Source organism: Protobothrops mucrosquamatus, unplaced genomic scaffold, assembly GCF_001527695.2.
Source record: "Protobothrops mucrosquamatus isolate PMUCROS unplaced genomic scaffold, P.Mucros_1.0 scaffold_297, whole genome shotgun sequence".
NCBI classification, from domain to species: Eukaryota; Metazoa; Chordata; class Lepidosauria; order Squamata; family Viperidae; genus Protobothrops; species Protobothrops mucrosquamatus.
In genome coordinates this window covers 620,303-639,791 of record NW_015386373.1, presented here as the reverse complement: position 1 = coordinate 639,791, position 19,489 = coordinate 620,303, and the positions used below count along the sequence as shown (strand labels likewise).

General features: G+C 32.6%; 1 protein-coding gene across 1 annotated transcript; it reads left to right on the top strand.

Moving 5' to 3' along the window:
* The first annotated feature begins 875 nt into the window (after window positions 1-875).
* On the top strand, window positions 876-13,652 carry SNX16 (sorting nexin 16). The gene is made up of 7 exons (XM_015832071.2): window positions 876-1,319; window positions 2,399-2,485; window positions 4,123-4,271; window positions 8,051-8,120; window positions 10,534-10,670; window positions 11,587-11,706; window positions 12,188-13,652. Exons 1-7 carry the CDS (start codon window positions 948-950, stop codon window positions 12,294-12,296), a joined length of 1,044 nt encoding a protein of 347 aa, XP_015687557.1. The 5' UTR covers window positions 876-947; the 3' UTR covers window positions 12,297-13,652.
* The last annotated feature ends 5,837 nt before the right edge of the window (window positions 13,653-19,489 follow it).

Genomic DNA, 19,489 nt, shown 5'->3' with positions numbered 1-19,489 from the left:
CTATTAGCTTTGTTCATCAGAAGCTGGCTGAAAAGATAACAAATGGTGATTACATGACCCCAAAACACTGTGATCATCATAAATACATGCTGGTTGCCAAGCATCTGAATTTTGATCACATGACCAAGGGGATGCTGCAATGGACATAAGTATGAGGACCAATCATAAGTCACCTCTCTCTGCCATTTTAATTTCAAAAGGTTGCTATGTACCTCGTTGTGGGTAGTCAGAGAGCAATTTCTTTCTTAAACTGTAACTTTCCTGGATAGCCAAATGTTCTACTCTAAATCGGGAAGCTGTCAAAAATGTTATACTCTTATTGTTAGATATTTCCAAACACAGGCTGAGAACAGCACACAATGCCACGTTCTAGTCTGCATTCCCAGAGTTCCACTTGGCTCTCTTGAAAGAGGCAGTCATATGATAGCAATTAAAATGGCAAAGTTAGCACAAATTACTTTTCACACAAAGAGTGAGGGTGCAGAAGAAAGAGGAAGAAGAATAGAAGTTGAAAGAAAATGAGAAGGGGAAATTAATAGAGATCTGGGGCAGTAAAAGAAACTGCAAGATCTGCATTACATTTGGAAAGATATAGATATTACATTTTAATATCCCTGTCTGCTTCTGTTTATATTAGTAAACTTTGGTTTGAGGTTCCTAGTTTTGATACTTAACTATTAAAATACTTAATGATATTTAATAATCTTAAATTATACTCTGGATTTGTAGAATTATTATTTAATTGTATATTTTTATATGTAAGGTTCCATACTTTTTTGTCATTTAATTTGAAATTTTGCTTGAAAGGATATTATTTTGGAAAATTGAAATATTTGTAAACTTTTTTTATTCTTCCAGATACTTGTGAAAAAAAATAAAACAGAAGAGAATCACTTAAGTTCAACAATTAAGACATATATAAACTTTCTTAAAATTTCTAATGAAGGATGACTACTCCATATGTTCCTGTTCCAATTCCTATAGGAAATTCTACTAGTTTTACCATAAATAGAAACCAAAGAAGATCATCTCTTGGGAGTATTTCAGCATGTTCAGATTCTCCAAAGGGACAGTTAGAAGAGTCAGCTAAAAGTAACTTTAAAAAAATGAGTGTTCCCGATGAGATTGGTACTACTTCATGTCCTTGCAATAGTCCACTTGTTAGAACTAAAATGCTAGGTATAAATACCTCTATGGAATATTATATTCAACCATTGGAAACAACTGAGCAAAACACCAACTTGGAGAACTGGGAAGATCGACCCGCTACTCCTACAATACTTGGTTATGAAGTAATGGAAGAGAGAGCAAAATTCACTGTAAGTTGTAATATTTTTCTTCTGAAAATTATATTGCACTATTTCATTTAATCACTGACATTTTCCAGATATGAATATAGCTTCCCAGCTGTATGGGACAGCAGTTCTTGTTTTCTAATGATTTTTAAATTGCTTGCATTTGCATTTAAACTGCTGCATTTGTAGATCATTTACTGGTTTCAGCATAGTTCTTAAATATCTTACTTAGGTTTGTATATTTTGTATATTTTAATTCTGTTCAGTTTTACATACATAGTTTTCATGATAATTTGCAACCTTATTACCCTTAGAATCACTGAATGCATTTTTGAATAGGCAGAACTTTTTTGTTGTTGCCATCTTTATTCGCAAATATAATCAATAAAAGCTACATTTTGAAAAAAAAACACGCATCTAATGTATGTTGATGGAATAGCAAACACTCCAATCTTGCCTCATTCAACACAACAATATCTTTTAGAATTCAGGAATGGATAAGGTGTAAAAACATCTTATAACTGAGTAATAATTAAGAAGTTATCTAGCAGATCCTACCAACACTTTTAAAAAATGGAAGAGTATAAGAATTTGTTAGTTTAGTTATTAGATAATTATCAATTAATTTCCTATGCAATTTGAGTAATCATAAATGAGTGCTATATTTTTTTACTTATGTTGCAAAGATTCATTGGAAATTATTTTCATTCATTGTGCAAATAAATGATCCCAACTATATATCCCAGGAAATAAAGGCTACTGTTAGAAATCCTTCAGATTAAATATACTGTAGTTTAAATAAATTGTACCTGTATATAATTTGTAGCAATCTTACATGTTTATGAAATCATTTTTTAAAATTACTGGCTGAAACCATTAATTAGTTCATCTTGGCTAGTAGAAACCACCTCTATCCTGAACTTGTATGAAAAAGTTATTTTTTAGATTTCTGTAAACTTTGCCACATCTGTTAATGGTTGTTCCGTAAACAAAGAATGGTTATGTGAACTATTCAGTAATTACAGTGAAATATGAGAAGCCTGCTACACATGCTGTTTCCTGGAGCTATTTTAATAAGGTTTTGTCTTGTTTGTTTTTAACAGGTTTACAAAGTACTTGTGAAGAAAAATCCAGAAGAAAACTGGGTAGTTTTCAGAAGGTATACAGACTTCTCCAGGCTCAATGACAAGGTATATGCATTTAAACAGGCCAATCAGTAATTAATATTACAGATTTAATATTGTTCCTGTGTTTCATAAATTACTTTGAAACGTTAAAAATAAACACATATGAAAATCAACATAAAATATTGCATGAAAATATGTGTATTATTTGCCATAAAGTCAATATATAATTGATTTTATTGCTTACTTTTAAAGATATATTTTATATAATGTGGTTGGATGAGAGACAAGAACATATGAGTCAACACTGTATATAGGCATTTTCAGCTTTTGTACCTAACTGTAAGCTGCTGTTCAAAATTAAAGCAAAAATTCACAGTATCTGTTTAAAAATATAGCATTTTGCAGTTACAGTTTTTCTAGAGATAGCTATGTAGGATGCCCAGTGCTCTTTTCAAATGTTTCCAGTTATAGAAAAATGCTAATAATTGGTACTGCATAAAATACAAATAACATTTTTGGTAATTGGCAACAATGCTTTTATTTTGATTGCTGAATAATCTCATGTTTAGGTTATGTTTAAGTAATGCAAACTCCCAAGCACATTACACTGATACTGAATGTATGAGCTCTGTCAGTTCTGTGTAATGAGTTAAATGAAATTGAAGTTTGCAGCCTTCAAGGAGAATAAATGTGGATAGGAGTCCTAAATAATTTGCCTGACATGTTTACTGTTGAACTGAATGAATGAAAATTATATGCTGTTTCTATTTCAACAGTTCACATACAATTATGAAAGGATGTGAAAGAAAGTGACTGATATATAATAGAGTTTCTATATTTTTTTAATAGGCATATCACAGGTAGGCTGCAAATATGTGGAAACTGCTACTATAGAGGGTAAAAAGAAAGTTTTTGCAGCTTAGATATGGTATTTTTAATTTTAAATAACTAAAGATAGGTAGCTTCCTTCAATATATATACAGTATTCATAAGATGAATCGCTGAGTATAATAAAGTAGAACATAAAAAGTTGTATAATTTGGAGAGTGCCACTTTGGGAAATGTTGCTAATGTAATGTTAATGTTGCTAATGTACTGTAATGTTAATACAAATCTGAAATGCAAAGTGCATTTTAGCTATCATTGCTAAACTGCTATAACTCTTCTTGTGTGTGTGTGGGCATGTGCATGCATGTATGAATGGTCCTTCAGTCTTGTTTTCTGACTGGATAAAAAAACTCCCTGCAGTTTTTTTGGTAAGATCTTTGAAAGTGGTTTGTCATTCTTCTTTTTCTAGGACTGAGACAGTGGCTAGCCCACTAGCCAGTGACTAGCTGGCTTCATGCCTAAAATTCCCAGTTTTTACCCTGGTATCTTACTTACATACATATTTACTTACTTATTGCTTATTTATATCCCACCTTTATTATTTTTAAAAATAACTTGAGGCATCTACCATACTTAATACTCCTTCCTCCTCCATAACAATCTTATGAGGTGGTTGAGCTGTGAGAGAGTGACCAGTCCAAAGTCACCCAGCTGGATTTCATGCCTAAGGCAGGACTAGAACTCACAGATTCCTGGTTTCTAGCCTTATGCCTTAACCATTAGATCAAAATGGCTCTTTATAACTCTGTTAATATAATGTTACTATTCCCTCTTATCTACAGAAATTATAACCTTCTGATATATATTTCCAGCTGAAAGATATGTTTCCTGGTTTTCGACTGGCATTGCCCCCAAAGCGTTGGTTCAAGGATAATTATAATCCTGACTTCCTAGAAGACAGACAGCTAGGACTCCAAGCATTTCTGCAGAATTTAGTAGCTCACAAAGACATTGCCAACTGGTATGTAATTTTTTTAAAACTATACTCATCTTAGCAGATGTTGCAGCTCTCCTTTTCCTCATTTAAATGGTACTGTTACTTTTCCAGAGGGTGTAAATAATTTTCTTCTGTAAACAAAGTATTTAATAAGACAAGAAGAATTTAGCAATGCATTACATTTTAAATAATTCTGACACTGCAAGGTTCAATTTCAGAGGCTTTATTCTTTTTTAATAGTAGAGATTCAGAATAGTGATTGTAATGTCTTGCCAGACTAAAATGGATAGAACATATAAAGCTGTATCTTTTGTATTCTTGCTGAATATTTCAATACAGAAGCAGGGAATGTGTGAATGACTGAATGAGAGATAGAATAGTAGTCACAAAAATAGACACCACCTGGTAGACAACTGTCAGCTCTGCTACATAGGCACTTGATTTGGATACTCTTAGAGCATATTTGTTGTCTGTCCCAGATGTTTCACCCTTTAATATTGCAGCTGCACAAACTTCTTTCAGAATATTTTTGTAGAACAGACTTTATTTTTAGCTTTATTTTTGCTTAACCATGGCTTGTTGAATAGCTGGATTTTCACAGTGTGCTAAAACAAAACAAAACTAGTCAGACACACTGTGACTTAGTTAAATCTATGAACTTGGCTGCTTTTGTGGGTATTAAATATGATTTTCTTTTAATAATACCTCAAGTATCTGGGGAAAAAACAATAATAATTAAAAGTTTGGATCTCACTTCTAAGGAGTAAATAAACACAACAATAGATGAAGGCATTGTTGATTAGCTATTTGGTTTCCAACTATATCAAGACAATTCTTAATCATGAGTACATTTCCCTTTTTATATTTTTGTGATATGCATGAAATATAGTGAAACATACTGTACTGATTCTACAGTAGTGTGTGAGAAACATTTCTGGATGATAAAGATAGGTAAAATTTTATTAGTAAGTTTTTCTTGTTATTTTAAATGTTAATAAGCACATTATTTCCCATTATTTTCTTTGTTCTCAATTCTGTTTGTATCTGGACCTTTGTTGTAAAAGAAAGCTGAGAAAAGCTTTACTAAAGACATAATGTTAGTGTATATTTTATTATAGTCCTAATAACCTCCCTCCACCACACTCCTCAGTGCTCAGCCTCCGAAAAATAAATCCCATGAGATTCAATGGGAATAGTCCCAGATTAGCACAAACCTGTAGCCTCCATTCACTACTAAGACCATATAAACAAGAATTTATTAAAACTGTTCAAGTCATTCTTCCTATATTAGTGTTATTTGTTTAATAGGAATGTTCAAAATCATGGACATATCACAGAATACACACTACTTCTAAGGACTGAAGTCATTCAAATCATTGCCCTTTGTGAATATTCAAAACTGAAGAAAACTTAAATGTATATATTTGAGACCAGTATTATCACTGTTGTCTTCTTCCTTCTCCTTCTTTTCCTCAGTCTATCAATATTAATTGCTTGATGCTGTTTTTTTTCTGTTTTCAGCATAGTTAGTGACCCAGATATGGATACAAGCATAAATGTTTTTACTGCTTTAACTGCAACTTTCTGTAGAAGACACATAAGTAATAACTAATAATGGTTGCTACTGTCTTGTTATTGAAGAGTTAAAGGCATATTACTTGTTAACTGATCCCAACAGGCTCAAGATTGACTCAGCCTTTCATCCTTCTGAGGTCAGTAAAATGAGGACCCAGATTGTGGGGAGCAATACGCTGACATTGTAAATCTAGCTAGAGAGTGCTCTAAAGCAGTATGGGGTGGTATATAAGTCTAAGTGTGATTGCTATTAAATTGTAATCTCAATATAGTAGTTTGTAACAGCTCTCAGGTGCCTTAAAACCTAAAACTTAAATTTTCTTTCTTGAAGTTCTGCTAACAAAATCCCAAATCAACCAAATTTTAGCCAATTTGTTGACCAGCCCGTTCCACTATATCAGTGTTTCTCAACCTTGACAATTTTAAGGCATGTGGACTTCAACTCCCAGAATTCCACAGCCAGCAATGCTGGCTGTGGAATTCTGGGAGTTGAAGTCCACATGCCTTAAAATTGTCAAGGTTGAGAAACACTGCACTATATGGTTAGATTACACAAAATATGATTTAACTAAAGTAGCTAGCTACATTATATCTTGTTTCAAACAAGGGCTAGTTGGTTCTCTGTACTAAGGCTTGAAAGCACAAGTTCTCTGTGCGGTTTTTTCCTACTTATCTAGCACCTAGAAGCATACTGCCATCTGAGGTTTATTTTCAAATGTGGTTGTGAAAGAGTTACCAAATTGCATATTTAAGTCGCATTTTTTCTTAATGAAAGCTTTGCTTTCATAGGATGACTACTGTTATACAGGCTATAAGCTGCATTGCTAATGAAATTACTTGTCTTCTTGTAAAGGCAACTGACATGTTTAGATAAGTGCATAGAAGTTTACACTTTATTATCATACTTTGATATTGACTAGTTAATATTTAGTTTGATAGTTCTGTATTTTTGGAACAGTTCTTTTAACTTGACAATTCATTCTGAATGTGTTACAAAATAAGTAAAGTCCAGGGCAAATTGGACAATAGCAAGCAGCAGTACTTCATAAAATAAACTGTTCTGAGATGGCCTTTTGCAGCCCAATCTCACTTCTTTTCAAAACAGGAGCTACCGATAAAAATATCCACTGCAACATAATTATGTTTAGAAAAGGTGACCTTTTCCATACATATCAGATGAAGAAAAAGAGTGTTGTTTCCATTTTTCTAGGTAAATTTTAGTACCATATTATTTCTCCTTCTCTCTGCCTTACCAAAGTGTAAACTGACAATTTACAGTAGGATTCTACAAGTTGATTTTTTTATATTTTCTTTTGGTGTGGTAATATAAAGTTGCCTCTAAGATGACTAAATCGAATGAATGAATGAATGAATGAATGAATGAATGAATGATGATAAAATAAAATAAAGGACTTTTGTAACTTCACAGTAGGAATTTTGTGATGACAACAGTCAATATTCCGGGTTTTACTTTGCAGTGTTAGAACTATTACCTGTGATGTATTTTACTTTAAAAAAAGCAATTTTGTTTTTAAGAAAACCTAAACAACAATTTATTTCTAAAAATATATTAGCTAATGTATGGAATAGATATACTGAAATGAATGTCTTCACTCACATTTCTTACAATGGAAGGTTTTTTTCCATTTTGATAATATTTCATGCTGTAGCCACAGCTATTTACAGATTTCATTGGAATCTAAGGATAGACTTCTTAAAAGAAATAATTCTACAAATTGGGTTATGTAGCAATCTGTTGGAAAAAATGTGGACTCATACTTATCTATAACTGCTGATAATTTATAAGATAATGTAGTCCATAAATTGAACAAAAAGGCAGGAAGAAAAAGTTGGATTTATCAAGTAAGCCATTTACAGCATACCAGTTCCTTAAATGATGTTGACTACCGGTATCTTAAATTCAAATTACACATGGTTTGTGCTCAAGGAAAATGAGTGTAACTGAACTATTAATTTTACTTTTATCTTGAACTACCTTTTCAAAACATTTCACTCTTTTTAATAACATGTATTCTTACTAGAGAGAAAATTACATTCAAACCTTTGCCTCTAATTATGTTTTGCATCTGTCTCTATAAATTTTAATAATGCAGCTAATTCCTATTTGGGGAAGCATTACTGTACAACATTGGCATATTTCCAGTATGCACTCCATATTGTCCTGTATTTTCGTTGTCAATTGCTCTTATTTTCCATTGTTTTCAAAGCCTTGCAGTAAGGGAGTTTCTTTGTTTGGATGACCCACCAGGACCCTTTGATAGCCTTGAGGAGAGCAGGGTAAGTGCATTGGAAGAATTTGTTTTTAGAAGAGAAGATTTTAATTGCACAGTGACCTACGTTTTATCACTTAGCGCCTTTATGTGAATAGCAGCAACTTTTTGTTCTTTTTCTAACTATAAATTAAATACAGTCATCATGTAGCAACATAGTTCAAATGAATAATCTATGGACTGTATACGAACAGAGCTGGGAACCAAAATGCAAGGAGATGAATCTAGCAAAAGAGTGGAAGTGAAAAGAACAGATAGAGGGGAAAAGAATTTGGGAAACATAAAAATTACTACACAGATTCCTCAGCTTTGTTCATGCCATGTGTATGTTCCCTTTTATTGTATTTATATTTAGATGTGATTTATTTATTTGTTTATAGGCTTTTAAAATTATTTCAGTCATGATGTGCAATTGAATGGGGGTTTTTTATTCTTTTTCTTTGCATAAATGTTAAATATCATGTGTTTCCCACCCTGTATATAATTCTAGAATACTGAGCCAAGTATGAAATATTATAAAAATATATTTCAGGTAGTTGATGTACTTGCCTTATCAACAATTTCCTTATTTAAATTATCTTACTTGTTATTGTAATAAGAGATAAAAGTATATGTTCATATTTTTGCGAATGTATTAGAGCCACTAAATTTTTTGACATGGTACAAATAGTATTTTGAAAATTCATAAAATTGCTACCATTAAGCAAAAGGGATATGGAATAATTTATAGTTTGGGACCATTTCCAGCAAATATAATTGAAACAGCTTAGTGCTTAACATTAACACATTACAGACATTTTCTCTGTTGTTTTGAACTCTATACTGTATTTTGTATTTATAACTATCACTATGGATTTCATTTTTAAATCGTTATTTAATATGGATTTAATGACAATCTTAAAAAATAATAACTTTGCATATGGCTATTGATGCTCATTGGATTTTTTTTTAAAAAAAAGATTGAACCTAGTTTATATCCAGTGCCAACTTCCAAATATTTTTAACGGTAGCGTATAAATAGTATTGTCAGAAGTGTTTTGCAATATCTAACAACTTCAGTAGTTAACCGAAAAGGCTACAATGCCAAATGAGATATCCTACCAAATTAATATTTTCTGGCACCATATAGATGATAAATTAAGAACTGCAAACTTCTCACTGTTACCTATAGGTTTGCTTTTAAGAGAACAATTGTTCATTGGTCAGTGCTTCCTTATTCACTACACTAAACAGTTCTATACACATAACATTTTGCTATAAGGGAAGAATAATGCTGCACTTCAGAACTGTATTTATATACACTGAAAATGCAGAATCCCCATACTATATTTGTCACATATGGATGATAAATGGGAGTCCAACAAAAATTATTTGGTTATCTGAACTAAAGTATATAATTTAAGTATATAATTTACTTCACAGAATGGTGGATGTAAAAGAAAGGAAAAGGCATTCTCAAGTCTAACTTCATAAAGACACATCTATGCAGTTTTCTCAAAAACATTGTTTGCCTTTGTCATCTTGCATCTTGTGCATCTTTAATTTCCAGCTCTAACTTCCTGATTCATACACTCTGATGATTTTTTTAATCCAAGGACTAATCAGACCAGCCCTAATTAGCAGCTGAGTACAGACAAGATCAGTTAGGTGCTATAACCTGGTGAGGCTACCAGTGGGCTTAGCATTCATGTCAGAGACATTTGAGCAACCTCTTGAGTTTCTTGTTTTTTTTATTATGGTTAAGATATACAAATAACAGGTTTCCATAATTACTCTTTCAAAATCTGAATAGTGTGTGTACACATACATACCCTCTAGGCTTATTTACTTAAGTAAAGTATAGCCCACCTCAGTTTTGATTTTTATCCTTAAATAGAGATGTTTGAGGCAGTTACACAATCTTGTCATCCTTTTTGATGAAATTAACTGATCAAATCAAAAGTTTATCCAGAAGAAAAATTAATAATTTTGCTGGTTATTAGTTTTCTAACTAAATGTACAGGAATATCAGTATAACATTCTAGATATAGCATGTTGTAGCATTTAGTGTACCTTACACAGTATAAAGAATTTAGTTTAGTTAAATCAACAGATTTAACTGAGATTCCATTAAAATTACTACCAAGAATAAGTCTTGGTAGTCAGTGCTACAAATTTATATCCTATTGCTGTAATGGAAGATTCATAATTCTGCAATATGTGAGCAGAAAACCTGGAAGGTGTTACATTTTCATTATAGAGTTGTCCAATAATTAGGGAATGATAGCTTAATTACATTATTACTATCTCAGAATATTTATGTTCAATAAAGGGAAATCAAATCCAAGTGATGTTAATTGTGTACATGTAAAAATAACACATAACTGTATGTTGCTTTTTACAAAAAAAACTTACTTTCAAAAATTTAAATTTTCTTCTAGGCTTTTTGTGAAACTTTGGAGGAAACAAATTACCGGCTTCAAAAGGAACTTAATGAAAAACAAAAAGAGGTGGAAACTCTGAAAAAGTTGTTAAATGAAAAAGAATTGTACATAAATGAAATGGAGAAAAGACATGGGTAAGACTGAAATAAAGCTGCTCACCAGAAATATCACTATCATAGCTAGTGATATGAATCTAATACTTTAGGATTTCTGAATGCTTCCTTGTATTTATTTATTTTTCAAATTTCTATAGCTGCCCAACTCACAAACAAATGACTCTGGGAGGCCTACAACAAAGTAAAAAAAAAATAGTTCACAAATAACAGTTATAATTATTAAAAGCATTAAAAACTATAAAACACAGCTAAACAAAAATCAACAAAGGGATATTAATAATAACAGAGACATCTTACTATTGGCCAGTTCCCCAGGGGACCCCCAAAAGGCAGGAAATACTTGAAGAGATTGTAATCAAAAAGGAAATTTTAAGTTTTGTCTCTGTGCACCAAGAACATGTATAAGACTTTATGATACAATCCGTATCATGTCTTAACTTCTTTTTGAAAAGGAGAATGAGAAAATTGCAACAGAGCTTGCAGTCTCTTGGGGGGGGATTAAGTATTCAGAGATGGAATGCTTTTCTGGCAAAGGTCATTTTCAGAATTAAATATTCTGTTTATATTTAATAATTTCAGAAATATTCAATTTGATAATTCCAGACACAAGATAAATGGTATCAGAGATGATTTTATCTTCAGTGAACATTATTCAACATACATTCAGTATGTAATGTTAATGGTTGTAATAATAAGGAAAATTACTGCTTTGTTCCATCAATAGAAAGCTGCACTTTAAAAGAATTAGTGAAATGTAATTATTCCTAGAAAATTCTTCTAAGGCTGCAGTTTTATCCCCAGTTTCTAGGAGCAAACTCCAGTGACTCTTTTAAATACATGTGCATAGTTTTCCCCAACGAAGAGCTTTTCCCCAGAGACATTTTTTATAATAATTTCCAGCTAAAATAAAATACCTGCCTTGATTTTGTTACAGGGACTTAAATTTAGTGGAAACAAAGTCTTGTAAATTGTCAGGAGAGGGAAGTGAATGCAGTGGAGAAGTGGAGTCATCCGCAACAGAGGCAGATCAAAGAACTTTGGACGAAGACAGCCGGTAAATTATCATTCAATAGTTTTATTTAAAGTTAATCTCTGAAATGCAAATCATCTGCAAGCTTAAAACAGTCCTGCAAATATTTCAGGCATTTTGCTGGAGTTATTTTCCATGGGATTGTGCCTTTATATAATCCAACATAGTAAATTTTATATTATTGTCTTCACGTTTCTATATAATACTTGCATGTACTTGGGTTTTCAAATGCTTTTCTACCATTCAAAAAGTCATTGGATGAAATTGAAATTGAAAATCAATTAATTGATGCTGATAGGTCTTCAGTTGGCTATCTGCTGAAGAAATTGCATGCCATTATAATTTGTAGGATATGGATATTATATAAAACATGAGCCCAGCAATTTGTAGATAGACGGTGTTCCCAAACTTGTAGTTTTAAAACATAGCACATATTAGGACTGAGTGATAGACAGAGCTTGTTAGCTCACATTTTTATGATAAATATTTTGATCTGAATCTGCAGGTCTGAAAAAGAGGATTGGAAAACCTCTTGGAGTGGGTCACTGGTAGAAAACTTTGTGCCAGAAATTGAAGTAGCCGAAGTGGCATATACTGCTGATATAGTGATGTAAGCATGACTTGTTTTGCTTTATTTTGTTTTTGTTTTTTAAAAAAAGATCTATCTGGAAGTTGTTGAACAAAAGCAGTAGAACTGAAGATGATAGGAATGTTTACATAAATCACTCGGAATACATTTTTGACACAAGAAAAATAATCAGTGCTGCTGCTTTAATTCATTTGTTATCTAAGATATATAGATATGTGGAGAACTATATTAATATATAAAAAACTCTGGTTAAGTTTATGCTATGCCTAGAATCCTAAGTAGTGTGTATAATTTAGCAGTAGATAAAGGTTAAATGTCAATTATCATTTGGCTTGTCACACCTGTTTGCTACTAATATGTGACCTATTTTTTATGAGCAGCTTTTGGTATCTGATTTTGCGGATTCTTTATATAGGATATAGTTTTATGCTCTGGAAATAAAATTCTGCCATCAGGCCTCAGAAACAGTATATGATCTCTCATGTTTTTAAAACGATAAATTTAAATAACTTATAAGTATGTTTTAATGCAATAAACTAGAAAAGCTTACAATACCAAAATAATATTTCAGATATAGGAATAAGATTAGGAGGTTTTTATAATGGGAGAGGGAGAATCATAGGCAATTAACTGTATAGCCTAGGTATACTGTAGATGGCCATGTACACTTGAAAATAATGTAAAAACTGATTTAATATTGTACCTGTTTTTTCTTTACATCTTATGATAATTTTGCTACATAATCAATGACTGCCTTAGATATATATAAAAAACACTACCTCCTACTTTTTACTTATGCATAAGTGTGCTGTTTAATGCCTATTCAATATGTATATGAATGATAATGGCCATTCGTTAAAGCCATACTTCTGCGCCGTTAAGAAATCTAGTTGCAGTTTGTATGAAGATACCAGGGATTCTGTAGCTTACTTACAAATTGTGTTATGCCCAACAATGCACTTTATTGTAAACAGACACCTTGTGTCAAGATCATTGGCACATGCGTACACAGAGACACATGCACACACCCATGCATATCTTTTGATCGAGGAAAGGTGAAGTGATTTGCACAATCATGTCTCTTTCTATTATGCTTGTTACACATGTTTACTGCAGTGTGGGTCAGCTTTATGGAATCTCCAGAAACATTTTACTGAGCGGCTGTTTGCTCAAAGTGCCTTTTGTCTCTTCTTCCAGTGAAAAGAAAGCAAGCTTTGTTGTTCTTTATGTCATTTACTCTTTGTTTGTCTTAATGTTGTTAGCACACAAGTCTCCATGTGCTTGGACTTTTCAATGTTCACTTTGTAATTTTGGGATATGAGGAAAAACACTCTGTAGAACTGTATAAAGCTGTCTGAGGAAAATAAAGATTTGGATATGACATTTTTTGCCGTCTTTTGTGGAAAAAAATTCAAAGTAAAGGTAAAGGTTTCCTCATATTAAAGTTGACTTCAGTGACACATGCATGCATGTCACACTTGCATACTTGCCCATCAAAGTTTTATCTGCATTACTTATATTATGAAATATATTCATTGTATGAAAGTATAAGATACATTTCGAGTATCATACAGATTTCTCAATTACTGCTTATTCCTACAGCTCCTAATACCATCTCTAAATTTATCCTTAATGTCTCTCAATATTCAAGTCATCCTTCAGGAATTGACGAAATATAACTAATAGTTATTTTCCCCTCATTTATGAACTTCCACTGGACACAGGTCTTCCATGAATACAGAAGGGCATGGCTGGATCTAGTCCTGTATTATATTATTACTTGGCATGTTGATATATTTTTAAATAATTAATTAATTTAAATAATTAAATAATGTTTTGTGATTATTTTTAAAAGCTAATCTTTGTTTGCTGGCAAATCTTGTTTAATGACATTATTAGTTACCAAGAAAGTTCTATTTGTATGGAAAAAAAAAAGACAAGACATGGTGGCTGAAAAAAGGGGTGCTGGGGTGTCAATATGGAGGAAAGATCTTCGTAGAATAAAATAATAATTAAGATAGTCTAATGAAAAGATGGTAAAGATGAGAATGTGGAAAGAGTTTTGAGACTTTTGAACTTTGGTGTTTGAGAAGACTCTCAGAAATAACCTGCACAACTCAGAAAACAAATCAACTTAGCATTATTGCTTGAGGCACAAATATCCCAACTCTCATATTTAGGAGAAATCATGAGAAGATCAGCTCCCTTGAACAGTTTCTAATGTGAGAAACTGGAATGAATGAGATGAAGAGAATGATTAGTAGCAAGGTGAATGGATTTGATTGCAGTAGAAAGGAACATGTACAGAGAGCAAAATAGCAAAACAACCAGGTGGAAAACAAATCATAATAGAAAAAGGCAATGTAGTCACAAAGAATCAACACTGACTTGACAGCACCTATTCAATCAATCAAGAAAAGATTTTAACAAAGCTTTGGAAGTATGGTAATACATAGTAAGTACTAGGAACTGTAAGTAGAATCTGCATCAAAATATTGCAGAGTGGAATGGCAACATTGTTTCAAGGTAACAATGCCTTCCTGAAGGAAATAATTTCTACCGTATACCCACCCTGCTTCCTTAGATCTTTTTGCTAATCGATAGTCATTTTGTAACTGGATGTGATCAGTTCATATTGCACTGAGTTTCTTGAGGTGTTCCTCTTTCAAACCCCCATGCCTTCTATATTCTCACTTGCTTTCCTTCCTACATCTCATCCCATTTGCCTAAGCAAGTTAGCTGAGTAGTCCTGGCATTCATTTGTTTGACTTTTTCCTCTTCACAAAAGCATGTTTGTGTAGTTTCTAGTTTTTTCATCTTTATCTCAATCTGATTTGTTTTTCCAGTTGTTTTATGCTTGATAGAAATCTTAGGATCTGCCCAAATGTGGTTTGGTTGGTTGTTTAGGTCACATAATAATTAGCATAAGCCCCAAATTTCACTTTTAATAATAAGTAAATATATATGTTCTTTTTTTAGCCTTGCTGACTCTTCAAATCATCTCACTTCTTTGGAAACACCATTCTAATCATTTAGAGCAAGAACAAAATTGTTCTGCTCCTTGAGGAATTAAAAGATAGAAAGGTAATCAAACTAATAAAAGGAAGCTGCAAAATTGGGCGTGGACTTTTCCCCATACAGTTAATTCCGGGTGCTACTCTTCACAAATCAATATTAATAGGCTTGACCCTACAGGCATTCAATCTGAAATCTATTTCACCATGTCCCAGATCTGTTTCCTAGAGATCCCTGGGTGTCAGTAACTTGGAAAAATTACAATTGAAATAAGAAACAAATAGTCCAGAGCTGTAATTTCCAAATATTTCTTCTATATGGTGTTTAAACTAGGGGAGGTAAGAATGCCAATGTGCCAACAGAAAATATTTGTTTAAGCTTAATTTGCAATGGGGAGTAATGGAGGAATTTCAAAGCATAGGTGTACAAATGAAAGGGAAGGGTAATCTTCCTCTTTATCCTGTGACCCCTACAAAACAATTAAGTTTAGAAAAAATGTTTTCACTGCCGCCAATTATTTTTTTCAGCTTGATTGCCCAGCAAGAAAAAGGATTTGCAGCATTTCAACGCTCTACTTCCTATGTGCTTTAACACTCCAAATTCCACAGAATCCCTTTCTCCCCTGTGCTGTATGTCTTTTTCCCCCCTCTTTTTTAAATCAATGCTATTGGCCAGAGCATTAACAAACTAATATTAAATGTCATCAGCAGTGTGTGCATTTGTGAGCTCTGGTCTATTCAGACAAAAAGGTATTTTACATTGGGACAACAAAATATCACATGGGCATGTCAGTTTCTTAATATGTAGTTTCTTTTCCCAAATAAAATTCTACCCTCCTGTGTCTCTCTGGAAATGATCATTTGTGCACATTCTTTCCTCTGCTTTGTTTTCTCATTGAAGATCTGGCACCTTGCCTCACTTTCCGCCATCTACCCAGTGGATTGTAAATTATTGCAGTGACAGCAACTTGGAGGATCAGCAAATTGGCTTTGTTCTGTGTGTGGGACTTGACCTCCCAACAGTTTGCAATATGAAAAGCTTCAATGGGCAAGATTTAAAATCAAACATATTCCACTACCAAACTGGAAACACTATTCAAGTTAGTAACTAGTCTTGATTCCTTAAGAAGTATTCTATTTGCAAATTTGCCTTTCTATGATGCATTGCTATCATGATACAAAATTATGCTGACCTTAGAAAGTATGTAGAGATGATGATCAAAGATGATAAAGGGTCCAGAAGCTAAATTGTATGACAAATGATTGAGGAACCCAAGTAAATCTAAGCTATCAAAGAGAAGGATCAGGGGAGACATGATAACTGTCTTCCCAGTACTTCCAGTACAGTCACAAAGAAGAGTGGATTGACTTATTCTTCAAAGCACCAGAGGGCAGGACAAGAATTAATGGGTGGAACTTGTTAAAGACTGATCCAGCCTAGAAGTAAGGAGAAATTTTCTGACAGAACAATTAATCAATGAAAAAGCTTGCTGCCCAAAGTTCTAGGTGCTCCATCACTGGAGGTTTTCAAAAATAGACTGGACAACCATTTGACCGGGATTGGACTAGGAGGACTTTGAGGTCCCTTCCAGCACTATGATTCTAAATTCTATGTTTTGTAAATCTGCTCTTGTTTGGGATGCATATTTTGTGCAAATAGTATTTGCATAGCTGTACAAAATACTGCACACCCAGCTGAAAGCACTTCTTTAGCACATTACTAGGTTTTAAAGCACATTATGTATCTTTCCAACAAATCTTCAAAAATTGGTATCATTCTTTCATATGAAGCTGAGAGCATGCCCAGTCCATCTACTGAGATCTGAGAATCCCGTTGGAATTGTACATTTTGCCATTCTTATGTAAGTTGTTTATTGAAGTATTTGTAATGTATGGCTTTGTAGAACTTAAGGAGGAAAGTGAAGGAGACAGAAGAGAGAGCTTTGTCCATGTTAGAATGCGGCAAGCACTCCCTGGAATGCCGGGGAATTGCAAATGACCATCAAAGGAATTTCAGAAATCAAAAGAATTGGATTTGAAAGAGAATGAGATTGTTCTGACAGGGTGTCTATCAAATTTAATATTTTGATACAATATCAGAGAAGGAGAGGTTGCCGGGAGGCTGCTAAATCTGAACGGCAATCAAGTTGGTAAGGTGGTTAATTAGAGGAAATGTTCATTTAGAATTGTGCCTAATTTTTCCAGTCTTCAGAGACTACCTTGACCTTAACAAAAACTCTCCTTCTGATGTGCAAAACTTGTAATCATTGAGGTAATTCACAAATAGAAAGTATTTTTAACAAGGCACATTTTATTATGAAACACTATTTTTCATACTCAAAAAATAGATTTCTTTCAGAAAAGAGTCCTTCAGTCGCTCTGAGGAAGACATTTGGTTAACTTAAACAGTGCAGTGTTAGATGTGAAAGTGAGAATAAATCTCTGAGAGGTAGCTATATTCTCACTTAAGAAAGCTCAAGTCTCTTGGTCAGAGAGGCAGAAAAATTTCAGTACGCAAGTTCAAAGGAATGTGTTTGAACACAATGGCCTTTTCACAAAGGAACAAAAGAGATCTCAAGGAGTAAGAGGAAGAACTACTGATGTGTGGGAGGTAAGTAGTGGATATGACAAGTTTTTCAATCCTTGCCCAACAAGATTTGGATGTTTGTTTATTGCTTAAATTTAGTATACTGGCATCCTTGCCCATGAATTAGCAAGTGCAAATTTCTACACAGACAAATTGCTTTGGTCCTTTCAGTATTGAATAGTGGCTTTGTCACATGTGCATTGTTAAACTCATTGTGGTTACAGTGTGGATTCAGAAAATGCAATTAACTCTGGGATAAAATTAGTCTGAAAAATACTTGAAGTCCCATTGACTTGAGGGAGAATTAAATATGTACTTAAACAGAATGGAGCTTAAAGCAACTTGTCTCTAGTAATATAGTACTTCTGGCTGTTTATAAACTATAGACAAATGTGGTAAAAAGACCTAAGTAAATCCTCAGGAGTTTAATATTAAAATTAATGCTATGTTTCTGTGCATGGCAGAATATGTTTATAATCCAGCAGCTATTGTAGCTGCTAGAATAAATCTATATAATATTGACAGAGAGGTGCTCAAATGCACATGTTGCAGCAAGGCCCTCTCTCTAATTGACATTTTGCTGACAGGCTGAGTTTAATATAATCAATCCCTATTTGAGTTGTTCAAGTATAATCAGGAATTCTTTTTAACTTAGATCTATCAGTTATTTGAGGCATTAGTAAAAATACCAAACTATTAACACTTTTGTGTTCCCTTTCACAATTCTGCACTGATCTTTTTCATAAATCCCCAAATTCATTAACAGCTAGCTTTTTAACAATGAAACACATATTTCTTGTTTATATTTCTTTTTTCTTTTTTATAATATTTTATTAGTTTTCTAATTTTACAATTAAGTATTTAAAAAGCAACATGGTGAGTGGGTTAATCAATAGTTCAATAACATACATAAATCTTTAGTACAAATCTCAAGTTACAACATCAGATAATTTCCTCTTTTTCCCTTAATATCTACTATCCTATATTAAGTTAATATAGTTATTATTATCAACTAAGTAAAAAGATCATTATTACATGTATCAATAATTTTTAGCTTATACATATCTTAATTGTGTTTATATTCAATCCTTATATACAATCAATGTCCTGTTATTGCTTTTTTCCCAAGCTTTAATTTCCTATCAATATTCAAATTAAGATTTGATATTTATAATTTCCAAGCTTTAGGTAACCAAAGTTTCCCTTATCTCAACTTCTTCTTTTTTCCCTTTTCATAACAAAATCTAATATTCTAAATACACATCTTATTTATTTGAGTATAGTCTTGTTCTGTTTTCTAAAAGTTATCTATTTTCCACCTTATTAAACCATCTAATTAATAACACAGTATCCCCTTCAATAAGTCAAAACCATTATATGTATTGTCTGGGTTAACCAATAAATTAGTAATATTCATATTTTTTTTCATTTGGGTCTAATTTTTAAAAGTTCAAATACTCCCTCTCTTTTTCTGGTAATATCTTTTATCTCATATTAAGCAAACAGAATTCTTATTTTCAACTGATTTCCAAATATTTTAAATTAGGTGTCCAAAATTCCCCTTATCTCAACTTCTCCCTTTTTCCCTTTTCATATCAAAGTCTATTAATCTTGTTA

What these genes read in the sequence shown, in the direction of transcription:
- SNX16 (XM_015832071.2), top strand. Translation starts at nt 948, where the DNA reads ATGACTACTCCATATGTTCCTGTTCCAATTCCTATAGGAAATTCTACT. An exon ending in AAGAGAGAGCAAAATTCACT is followed by an intron (nt 1,320 to 2,398) that starts GTAAGTTGTAAT and finishes TGTTTTTAACAG; the next exon opens with GTTTACAAAGTACTTGTGAA. An exon ending in CACAAAGACATTGCCAACTG is followed by an intron (nt 4,272 to 8,050) that starts GTATGTAATTTT and finishes TTGTTTTCAAAG; the next exon opens with CCTTGCAGTAAGGGAGTTTC.